This window comes from Trematomus bernacchii, unplaced genomic scaffold (genome assembly GCF_902827165.1).
Source record: "Trematomus bernacchii unplaced genomic scaffold, fTreBer1.1, whole genome shotgun sequence".
Lineage (NCBI taxonomy): Eukaryota > Metazoa > Chordata > Actinopteri > Perciformes > Nototheniidae > Trematomus > Trematomus bernacchii.
The window spans coordinates 651,452-663,175 of NW_022987899.1; the positions used below are offsets into that span (position 1 = coordinate 651,452).

The following is an 11,724-nucleotide window of genomic DNA, read 5'->3' on the forward strand; positions in this document are numbered from 1 at the left end:
AATGAATGAGGCCCCGCCTCCCACGCTGTATCCAGTTCTTATTATACATCCATGATGTAACCCCGGCGGGTCTAAAAGGACCTGGGAACAAACTAAAATTAAATATAAAAACATCATTCAATCTGGTAAGTTTCCCTCTTTTGAGATCTTAAAAATACATACACGTTTTGTATTGCTTCAATTGGTCTGTGTTTCATAACTCTATAGGAAAGCGGTCACATTTTTTCCCAATGCTTGAAGCCAACAAGAAAAAAAAGGACCAGAGGAAGACAGGAGGGGACCCTCCTCCAGCAGAATTCACCCCTGCCGAGGAGCTGGCCCTCAGCAACAATGAGGGTCGGCCCTTGATGGTAGGGGTGGAAGGGGGGGTCTCTACAGACCCTGGTGGCAGCAGCTCCCACCACATGTGTATACAGGGTAAGAGTCAGGGAGCTTTAAACAGCTGGGATGCTATAAAACACAAATATATAATATATCTATTTTTGTGGGAGTAAGTAACATGTATTTTATTGTTCTGCAGATGATGGGTTGGATGATGGAGAGAATGTGGTGTTGCTGCCCCCCTCCCCCCCCAATCAACAACTACCTCATACAGAGGTAACGTAACCTTTGGTATGTCACCTATATGGTCGCTGAATATGGATAAAATAGACCATTTACATTTCTTCTTTTTTTCAGGAGTGCCTAGATGATGCTTCTAAATAAGTGTCTAGGCTGCCTTACCAACTGTAACAGATGGATACTTTAGAAAATGTCTTAAAAAAACTATAGGATGATCCCGTGATTCCTGTTTTTTTTTTTAGGGAGAGGTCTTATTGTGGACGTGGTCAGATTTAATATTTATTTTAAGTATGTTGCTTATTTTAATGGGCAGGTTTTTTTATGAGATACCTATGGGAGACTTGGGTGGAACACCTACCTGACTTATCCTGTATTTTGTTGGTTTATAATGAGAAAAGCCAATGTGATAAAACACATGGCACATATGAAACCACAGGTTAATGTCCCAACTATTCAGCTCCCCTCATTGATCAAATCAATGCCTGGATGTGTCAGAATTTTCTTTAATCAGAAAAAGACAAAACTGAGGTAATTGTTTTTGGAGACAAGTCAGAGCTGAGCTTCAGTAGGCAATGTTCAAAACAACAGAAGAAGCCAGAAATCTAGGTGTAGTCATGGACTCTGACTTGCATTTAAATAGTTGCATTAAAACTATTACTAAATCAGCATAATATCACCATAAGAATATATGGATTAAAAGACTATTGTCACAGCAGGATTTGGAAAACTTGTCCATGCTTTTATCTTCAGTGGAATCGACTACTGTAATGGTGTCGTCACAGGTCTCACTAAAAAATCTATTAAAAAGCTGCAGCTAATTCAGAACGCCACTGCTCGAGTCCTTACCAACACTAAGAAAGTGGATCACATCACTCCTGCTCTGAAATCTTTACACTGGCTTCCTGTGTGTCAAAGAAATTATTAAAAAATACTGCTACTGGTTTAAAAAGCATTGAATGGTTTAGGGCCAAAATAAATTTCTGATCTGCTGCTAAATTATGAACCATCCAGTACTCTCAGGTCTTCAGGGACTGGTCAGCTTTCTGTCCCCAGAGTCAGAACACGGAGAAGCAGCATTCAGTTATTATGCCATTTTTAAATGTGTTTCTATTTTAATGTCTTTAATTCTTTGTAAAGCACTTTGAATTGCCTTGTGTTGAAAGGTGCGATATAAATACACTTGCATTGCCTCATCATCAGCTATCATTTTACAGCTTGGTTTTACAGCCCGACTTAACTGTGGCAAGAAAAAAGAAGTTAATAAACCAGTGAACTATTTTAGTCCTTTCTCTTGGACATAACAAAGAACGGAAAGATGCACAGGCGACACACTGAACAAGTATGTTTAATAGAAGACCGATTTATTAAACAAAACATTTTGTATGAGATGACAAAAGTGCTGTTTAGTCAGTGAAAGTGCTGTCAATTGTACTTTCCTCCTTCATTTGGCAAAGTACACATTCATCATGTTCCTTCATGATTTCTCAGATGAGGAGGACTGCAGTTATCCATCCAACGGTTGCTCCGACGCCAGCCACACCTGCAGAGGCAGCTGCTGGCAGACCGATTACACCTACAGCAAGGATCAAAGGTTTAATATCAACTATGCAGACACTGAGAACTTATATTACCATATTATCATTAGTTTAACCAAAAGATTAAAATGCAAAACATAAAAGTGATGATCTTTACCTGCTGTCTGCAAAACAGCCACTGTACCTCCGGCTGCCACTGCTCCCCCGTTAACCACTGCAGCAGCTGACATCATGCCGGCAGCATAGGAGCCTGCTGCGATCCCGGCGGAGGTGAACCCTACACCGGCCAGAATAGCAGGAGCAGCGACGACAGCTCCAGCTGCAGAGGAAACGTTGTTAATGCCAATTTGTTTGGCCACTCCAAAATGAATAGTGAGTCAGAAATAGTAAACATTCCCAATTTGGGCTCAATAAAGAGTATCTAATCTAAAGTGTGTTTACAATCAGATGTAAAAGTCTTACCTGCTCCACCGCAAACTAAAGCTGCAGTTACTGAAACACAAGATGAATATCGAAATCAACATCGGGCTTAATCAATACCTTTGCTAAAGTAACTATCATTATTATTTTTTGTAATTAAAAATAGAATGTACGAAGTAAAAACTCGATGAAATTTAAAGTGATACTCACACAGCCCCATGACTTCATATAGTGTGTAGTGTTGAGCTGCACCGGATTTATATAGCCTGCTTAGCTTTCATTTCCTGAAAAATAAAACTCTGCTGTATAACCAGACCCGTCGCGTGGGTGCAAAGTGCACCAGATTGATGCTTTTAACTTCAACATTCCCGGGGGAGCATGCCCCCAGACCCCCCTAGATGAGGTTAGGTCCACCCCCCACTTAAAGAAAATACCACCCTACTTACACCTATATGCCGTGAGCTGATTATCGAGCCTTTATTAGTGCGAATGCTGTGCCACAGCATTCCACTATAGTACTTCAAATCTTTATTCTTCCCCTTATTATTATTATTTCAACCATACTTTGGCTCTCCATAACTTCAGCTTATTTTCAGCTACAGAAACCATTCAAATATTAAACTATTCAGCCTGTTCAGGAATCGATGGGAAACCTTCAACTTTTTAAAAATATTTTATACTTTTTGAAATATTCAGCTTTTTAAACTCTTTTTTTAACATGGAAGTCAATGGGAGATGCCTTCAAATCCTCTTTTCCTACACCTTGCGCCAAATGCTACTCCTTCCACATACTTTCAGCTACAGACTTCATTCCAACTTTCAAATGATCACAGCACCTTCAGCTATTCAATTCTTATTCAGATTTTTGATATCTTTTACGGTTTTTGACTTATCAACGTTTACGTTTTGGTAAATGTACAGGCTGTTTAAGATTTTAGAGTGCGTGACATCATCACTTATGGCGCGTTTCCACTACAGCGCGGAGCACGGTTTAAGAGGGCTGTGACGTCAGCGGCCCGTTTTTGGTTGCGTTTCCACTTGGCCTAGTACCGGCCGGCGGGTCCTAATTCACAGTTTTTCTGGCCTCATAAAATCGTGGGTCTAGGGCCAGAGACAACGAGGCTGAGTCGGGCTGAGTATGCTAAACTAGAGAGAGAATCGCTGGCAAGGGGGCTACAACTACAACAAGATGGACATATTTGACCGTGATTTAATTGTAATACACGTTTCAAAATGATGCCGAAGTAACAACATACTGATACCGGTTAGTAAAAACCATGAATTAATGCTTTGTCAAGTCTGCAGACAGACGGCAGGCGAAAAACCTTTTAAAATGCGTGTTTTCTAAATGGAGATTGGCTAAGCTAACGCAGTATATGCTCCGACCGTCCACACTCACAACAACGGCCTATACAGACATAAATAAAGCAGCGACTGTATTCGCCATGACACAGGCAGTCTGTGGTTTGTACTTGTTTAACTTTTGTCTAGTTTCTGAACATATATGAGGAGCTGTGAGCTCTGAGTGCTAACAGCTAACGGCTGTGTTGTTTTTCTGGGGTTCTCATTGAAGATGACGTCACGGCTCCGTCTACACTGCGTTACTATAGATACTACCCCAGTTCCTAAACTGTAATGGAAATGCGCCATAAAGTGAGCCAGTCCTAACGAGGCCTAGCCATACCGAGCGAGGCCGAGCGAGGCCGTGTAGTGGGTATCCTTTTGTTGAACTGTCTGTTTAAAATTAATCGAAGCATCAGACAAAAAAAGCTTTTGAAAATAATATTATATTTTGGTTTAGGTCAAAATATAATATTTGTAAACCTGAAGAGTCAGTGCCAGTGCCCCACCAGCCATGAACCTCACTGCACGTCACTGCAGAAGCTTATATATAGACATCTAAGTTTTTTGTGCCCCACCACTTTTGTACATATAAAAACGCCACTGCAAACACTGATGGGTTTATTTGGAGCTTCGGCCGGAGAATTCACAAAACAAGTCCAGAGTCAGAGGTTCTGACTTCACGGTTGAGTTGCCACGTCAATTCTGAAGAACTCTACCCCAGACCCGTCTATTTAGCTAGTTCAGAGAGAAGAATCAACATTGTGCATAACAAGATAGAATGATAACACCTCTATCAGCTGACGCCAACAGGCAGGAACTGGGAGACAAAACACTGAGAGCACAGCAGCCAAGGTTACAGGTGCGTGTGCTCAGTCAGGACAGTATGAACTGATAAACTGGGTCAAAGTTAGGGGCCCTGGAAAATATTTGAGGGCACGAGATAAGTTTGTGCACAGATGGAAGGCTGACAGGCAGGTAGGCCATCCAGTTATTTTAGCCGGGCCGGCTCAGATGATTGGTCGTGCTTTTTACAGCACCACGGCTTCCACAGATGACATTTTTTAATGTATTTATTGTCAAAGCATTTAATGTATTCATTGCTATCGGGATGTTAAGAGCATTCCATGGAATATAACAAAAAGTGTTTCTGAAGTGAATTACCTACCCCACCTTTAAGCTGTTAAGCTAAAGATGTGTACTTTATTGTGTATTTTGCTAATGCAATGTGTTCAATGCACTTTAGTGAATTTATTGCTGTTTATAAAAAATGTGTGACAGTTGCAAGTCATGTAGTTATAGTGACACAGAAGAATTATTATAGTGTGTGATTATCAGAAAGTGTTTATGTAAAAAGGGTATATTTTATACTTCAAAGGAAATCTCATGTTAATATGTTTTTGTACAATTTCTGTGAATTGCTAATTTTGTATTTTGATTGTCATGTGATGCAAAACACTTGAGTAAATGTACGCGATGAAACACAATTTTTCACTCATTAATTAATTCACTAATTTCTCCCCATCTGAAAGGAAAGGGGCGTAACATTTCCATAGATCTCTTTATTTCCCCCTCAAAGTGCACCAGATTGATGCATTTAACTCCAAAAACAAATTCTTTACCGGGGGAGCATGCCCCCGGACCCCCCTTGAGGATTTGAGGTCCACCCCCACTTAAAATATGTTCGCATGGATAGGTTCCCAAATACATTTGCACATGTTTTAAATAGTAACCCCTGTTCATATGTTTATTATTGGGTAGTAGATTTAAACTATAGGGCTATCACACTTCTGCTCGGCTGCCCCCAGTCTGTGGAACGCTCTCCCCGACCACATGAGAGCACTACAGACCGTGGAGGCTTTTAAAAAAGGCCTCAAAACCCATCTCTTCAAAAGAGCCTTTGCCTAGACCTTTTTTTACCACCCTTTTATTTTTATTTTTATTTTTATTTATTTTTATTGCTTTTTATTAATTCTACCGTGTTGTGTCATGTCTATTTATACTGTTCCTGCTCACTGCTTGGAGCACTTCGGGATTTGAATTCGAATATGAAGTGCTTTATAAATGGAACCCATTATTATTATTATTATTATTATTATCACTATGGGCAGCAACGCTGTAAATATTCACAAATAAATCCAACAAAATGGCACAAAAAAAACTGGTAGTGGCCTGGCTGGGTGTATAATTCCCGGCCTGACTTATTGTCCCAGTCCGGCCCTGCTAATCCTCCGTCAGCCTCACAGAGCAGCTGTTAGCATCTACTCCACATCAAACAGGACCAAACATACTGCAGCAAGGATCTGTGATCAGCCGCAAATACTATTGTCATTTACAGAAAAGAAACATGGAAGTAGCCCATCATAAAGTCATCCAAACGTATAGTCTGTTTCTGTTTTAATGACATCTAGTGCTATAGAAGAGTAGGCTTTTTTAGAGGCCAAAAAAACAATACATTTGTGCAAGGCAAGTTTATTTATATAACACATTATGCAAAAACAACATTAAAGGCATTTACAGTAGATATAGTGCAACAGAAACCCATTATAACATGACATATACATCCATTTGAAAACCAATAAGCCAAAAGAATGCACATAAAAACAAGCTTTAATAGAATAATTGTGTTGATATGAATATTTGATTTAATAGAAGGCAGCGGCAAAGAGAAAAGTCTTGATTTCAAATGAGTTCTAGTTGCAGCAGATCTGCAGTTTTCTGGGAGTTGGTTCCAAACACTATACTAACGCTGATTCTCCATGTGTAGCAAATAATCCGAAATACATGTCGGCCCTAAACCATTCAGAGCTTCATAAACCAGTAGTATTTTATCTTTGACAGACAGGAAGCCAGCGTAAAAGACCCCAAAACTGGAGCAATGTGTTCCACTTTCTTGTGTATATAATATCTTCATTTCCTGTTTCACAGAATCAGATTAGCAAAACTTTGCATATGTGGGACTTCATGCTTTCGCACAGTAAGGCTTCGATTTGCATGTAGTGTGTGTTGGGGCTTGCTTTGAATAATAATACGTGGTAGTGATAAGAGTTTGCATAGCCCGTAGCCTTCCAGTAAAGGTATGCTAAACATCGACTATATTTGGATGCTCTTTCAGGAAGTCTTGTGTATTTTTAATGTAGTACGTGGGCCGTAATCAGTCATGCTTTGGTTAAAAAAGCAGATTATTTGCATGTGTTGATGCAATGACCCTTGTGATCCTCTGTGTGTACGTGTGTGTGTGGGGGGGGGTGTATAGTAGCTACTAAAGGTGTGAGTTAGCCGCCTGAGGTTCTGCAAACAGACGGTAAATCAGGTGGTTGTTTATTGTAGGGATGTGTGTGTGTGTGTGTGTGTGTGTGTGTGTGTGGTGTGTGTGTGTGTGTGTGTGTGTGTGTGTGTGTGTGTGTGTGTGTGTGTGTGTGTGTGTGTGTGTGTGTGTGTGTGTGTGTGTGTGTGTGTGTGTGTGTGTGTGTGTGTGTGTGTGTGTGTGTGTGTGTGTGTGTGTGTGTGTAATGCTGAATAAAGGCACAGCAAGGGCTTACTGCCGTATTTTCATAGTCATAGAAAAAATTTTGTTGGTCATGGTTTATGTTGAACAAAATATATCTGATTCCCACTATTACTGAAGTGTCCTTGTTAGACGGCTATTAACTAACCTACTTTGCATTAAACTGTCTGTCTTCATTGTGAACCAGGTCTCAGCAAGGCCGAGCTGCCCAAGAAGAAACGGGAGGAGATGAGGAAGGAGCTGAGAAACGGGAGGAGATGAGGAAGGAGCTGAGAAACGGGAGGAGATGACGAAGGAGCTGAGAAACGGGAGGAGATGAGGAAGGAGCTGAGAAACGGGAGGAGATGAGGAAGGAGCTGGAGGGGAAACGGGCGGAGTGCAAAGCTGCTACTGTAATAAACTCACAGCACCAACCAGCTGATCTTCTAACTGCTGAGTTCTGCTTTCAGTCTCGGTTTGGTTCGGACGTCGCCTCTGACATAAAACCAAGCTTACATTTAAAGGTAAGAACACTGTGTTTCAGTCAAATAATATTCACAAAGTGTACTGTCATGCCGGTCGAGGCTCTGTTATCGTGATGCTGCGTGTTTTAAAGCTCTACACAGTGTAGTTTGTATGTTTCGCAGCTTTCGGCTGCCTCGCTTATTTTGTTTGCCAAAATGTAAAAACGAAACCGAATGAAACACACACTTTCCGTCATGACAAATACTTGTTGGGATATTTTGACAATAAATGGTCCATTTACAAGCTTGTCGGTTTATTATAAAGTTAAAACTATGACAGTATAAAACAACAGTTCCTCAATCATTTGACCTTTATGAATGTTATATTAACCTTAGCAGATGTGTTGATTTAACATTATAATCGTTTTGGAGGCTGTAGTGTCTGGTGCTGTTGAAGTGAATGACGTTGTGGCCTACTGACAAATGTTTGTATTATGTGTCACTGGGTGCGGGCTCCACAACGACTTTCAGTATCATGTCATTAACAGTGTTTATGTATGCACCACAAACACCAAGGATGCCAATTCCTGGTATGTGTAAACCTACTTGGCAATAAACCTGTTTCTGATTCTGATACAGTTCAACTGCAACTCAAATTACAGCCTCCACTTTAAAAAATGATGAACAACTGAAAAAGAAGATGCCTCTTTTAAAAGCTTCCTATTTTTTTTTAAATGATAACCTTCACAAAGATAGGATTTTACCATAAGACTTATGGTAAATATTGTTTTTGACTGTAGTTTTGGCTTGGTCAGGTGTGAATATTAATGTATATTTAATGTCACACATTATCTATTGATATATTATATTATGCAGCATTAAATTCATCATTCATCATCATTCACATTTCATTCATTCATCTGTTGCAAAGTCAAACATTTGTTCTGTCTGTTTTAATCCAAGTACGATAAAAACCCAGAGATTGGGGATTTGATTGAGATCTTCAAGGGACCCTATCAGCACTGAGCTGTGTATGTGGGCGATGGCTTCATTGCCCACTCGGCACCAGCCTGTGAGTCCCTTACACACACACACACACACACACACACACACACACACACACACACACACACACACACACACCCACACACACACACCCACACACACACACACACACACACACACACACACACACACACACACACACACACACACACACACACACACACACACACACACAACATATCTTTTTTTCCTTTTTGTTCATAGCTGAGGTTGCGGGTGACAGTGCCAGCAGTATGATAGCTGTTCCCCATGAGAAGGCCTTGGTGAAGAAAGACAAGCTACGGGTTGTGGTGGGAACCAACAAGTGGAAAATCAACAACAGCCTGGATGAGGAGTACGAGCCCCGCCCGGCGCACATCATTGTGAGGAACGCCTGTGCTTTGGTCGGTAAAGAGGTGCCGTACTGCGTCCTCAGAAAGAACTGTGAGCACTTTGCCACCGAGCTGCGCTACGGAAAAGCAGAGTCCCGGCAGGTCGGTTAAGACTCTTTTTTTTAAGGGGGGGCTGGAGTAAAAATAATTACCTTTATAAACCAAATACAGTAATTGTGCTTGCTTTATACAAATAATGGACTATAAAGAAATCTCCCTGAAAAAGAAATAACACAAAAAATGTTCACATAAAAAATGTATCATGTTGGGGAAATACAAAATCTATAAAACCCCCTCGACAGCATAACAACATTATGTGTTGTCTTAGGTGAGTTGATATTTGGAATAATAATAACAGCAAACTGTTTGTATATACATCACACAAGGGACGCAGCACAAAGAGCTTTACAACAAGGAAAAGTAGAGAGGGAATTAAAACAAAGTAAAAAAAAAAAGAGAAATCAGAATTTGTAGCATGTTCAAGCAAATCATAAACTGCAGAAGCTTCGAAAGACAGACAGACAGACAGACAGACAGACAGACAGACAGACAGACAGACAGACAGACAGACAGACAGACAGACAGCTGTCTTAATTACACTGACAAAAGCATTTTTCAGCTGTCTCTGAACCTTAAGTCCTATGGTGTAACCTCACTGTGGATCTTATCTGTGTTGAGGAAGTCGCCGCCGGCAAAAAAACATACCATATTTAAAAAATGTAAGTTAAACTAAATGTATGAACCATTTTTAAGAATACATAGTAAAATAAAAATATAAAAAACGCTGAATAAAAATAAATAAAGTTGAACCCAATAAAGTCAATGTTTGCCGCATGTACAGTAGATGTCATTTAACACTGCATCAAAAGGACCAGCGTTTTGAATATTAAAAGCAGTCGGCTCACTAACTTACATGTGTCTGTTGTTCCCCTGTGCAGGTGCGTAAGGCAGAAGAGGTCGTTCAGGGTGCATTCTTGAGTATAGGTGTCATGGGTCTGTTCCTAGCTCTGGCAAGACTTCTGACAGCTCTGTTCGGCAGCAGGAAGGAAAACAAGAACGAACAGTGATACAAGTCTCAGGGTGCCTCTTCAGGGACACATGAGCAGATCACCAGCAGAGCCTGCTTCCTATCATGATCACTCACAGGAAACACTGACTAATTGACATATTGTTAATAACCCAGAAACCTGGTTGATTTCTATCCTGCCTAATCATCTTTAACTCCAAAATAAAATGTCACACAATCATGTAACACTTACTCAATTGTAATTGTCTCACGGAGAGATACCGCAGGTCCTTCCTTCCAGCAGCGGCATGGGCGTAATTTCCACTGGGGACAGGGGGGACATGTCCCCCCCACTTTTCAAAATCCCATTTGTGTCCCCCCACTTTTTAATCTTTTTTTTTTTTACGCAAGCGGTCATCGTCACGGAGGAGCGTCTGTGTGTGTGTGTGGCACGAGCGCATCTTGTGAGAGAGAGATAGAAAGAGAGAGAGACAGAGAGAGAGAGACATAGAGAGTTACGGGGGTTGTTGTTAGCATTTGGTGCTAGCTCGGAGCTAATGGAGATTAGTAGCTGTTTCAACAATAAGGAGAGGGAGAGCTCTTTCCTGTCGGACTTTGAGAGACTGAGAGAGAGAGAGAGAGAAATAGAGACAGAGAGAGAGACAGAGAGAGAGAGACAGAGAGAGAGAGAGAGAGAGAGAGAGAGAGAGAGAGAGAGAGAGAGAGAGAGAGAGAGAGAGAGAGAGAGAGAGAGTTACGTGGGTTGTTGTTAGCATCTGGTGCTAGCTCGGAGCTAACGGAGATTAGAAGCTGTTTCAACAATAAGGAGAGGGAGAGCTCTCTCCTGTGGGACTGAGAGAGATGACGTCAGCTCAGGGAGGTAAAGGACTCTCTGAGTGATTAGGTTGTAAACTTTAGTCTAGTTATCTCAGTGGGTCTCAAACGGTTTGGTCATCTATGTAAACAAATATTTCCATCTATGTAATATATAGTTGTATATAAAATAAGTTAAGAAATCCTTCCAATGTGTACTATCTATAGGTCAGTACAAAAATGAAAAACACAGTTTGAAAGGGGAGTGATTAGTCAAATATGCATAAATAAAAAGAAAAAATGCAGACTAGGTAAGATAAAGATAGGAGAGAGGAGTTTATCAATGATTTGTTATTGGTTGTGAGCATATTCTAATGGCTTTTTGATTATTGAAATATACACAGTTCTGTTTCATAAGAGTGTTGAGAACTGTATCCATAAATCTCTTAATGTTGCCCTCAAAGTGCACCAGATTGATGCATTCAACTTCAATTTAAAGAAACAAATCTTCCCGGGGTGCATGCCCCCGGACCCCCCTAGAGGATGTCAGGTAATCACAAATAAAACAGGTTCACATGGATAGGATACTAGATAAGTGTGCACACTCATTATATACACTACACATTTTTCTTGGATTTGTTAACACTATAGTCCCTAATAT

At 40.6% G+C, this 11,724-nt stretch overlaps 2 protein-coding genes across 2 annotated transcripts; one reads left to right on the top strand and one right to left on the bottom strand.

Moving 5' to 3' along the window:
• Window positions 1-1,890: 1,890 nt before the first annotated feature.
• On the bottom strand, window positions 1,891-2,822 carry LOC117470042 (interferon alpha-inducible protein 27-like protein 2A). Its single transcript, XM_034114565.1, has 4 exons — window positions 2,727-2,822; window positions 2,559-2,588; window positions 2,254-2,415; window positions 1,891-2,134 (listed from the first exon to the last, which is right to left on the bottom strand). Exons 1-4 carry the CDS (start codon window positions 2,734-2,736, stop codon window positions 2,046-2,048), a joined length of 291 nt encoding a protein of 96 aa, XP_033970456.1. The 5' UTR covers window positions 2,737-2,822; the 3' UTR covers window positions 1,891-2,045.
• Window positions 2,823-7,709: 4,887 nt separating this feature from the next.
• Window positions 7,710-10,496, top strand: LOC117469955 (phospholipase A and acyltransferase 2-like). Its single transcript, XM_034114454.1, is given in 4 exon segments — window positions 7,710-7,868; window positions 8,772-8,880; window positions 9,078-9,346; window positions 10,183-10,496. Coding segments are annotated over 4 exon segments (666 nt in total). The 3' UTR covers window positions 10,312-10,496.
• Window positions 10,497-11,724: the final 1,228 nt, after the last annotated feature.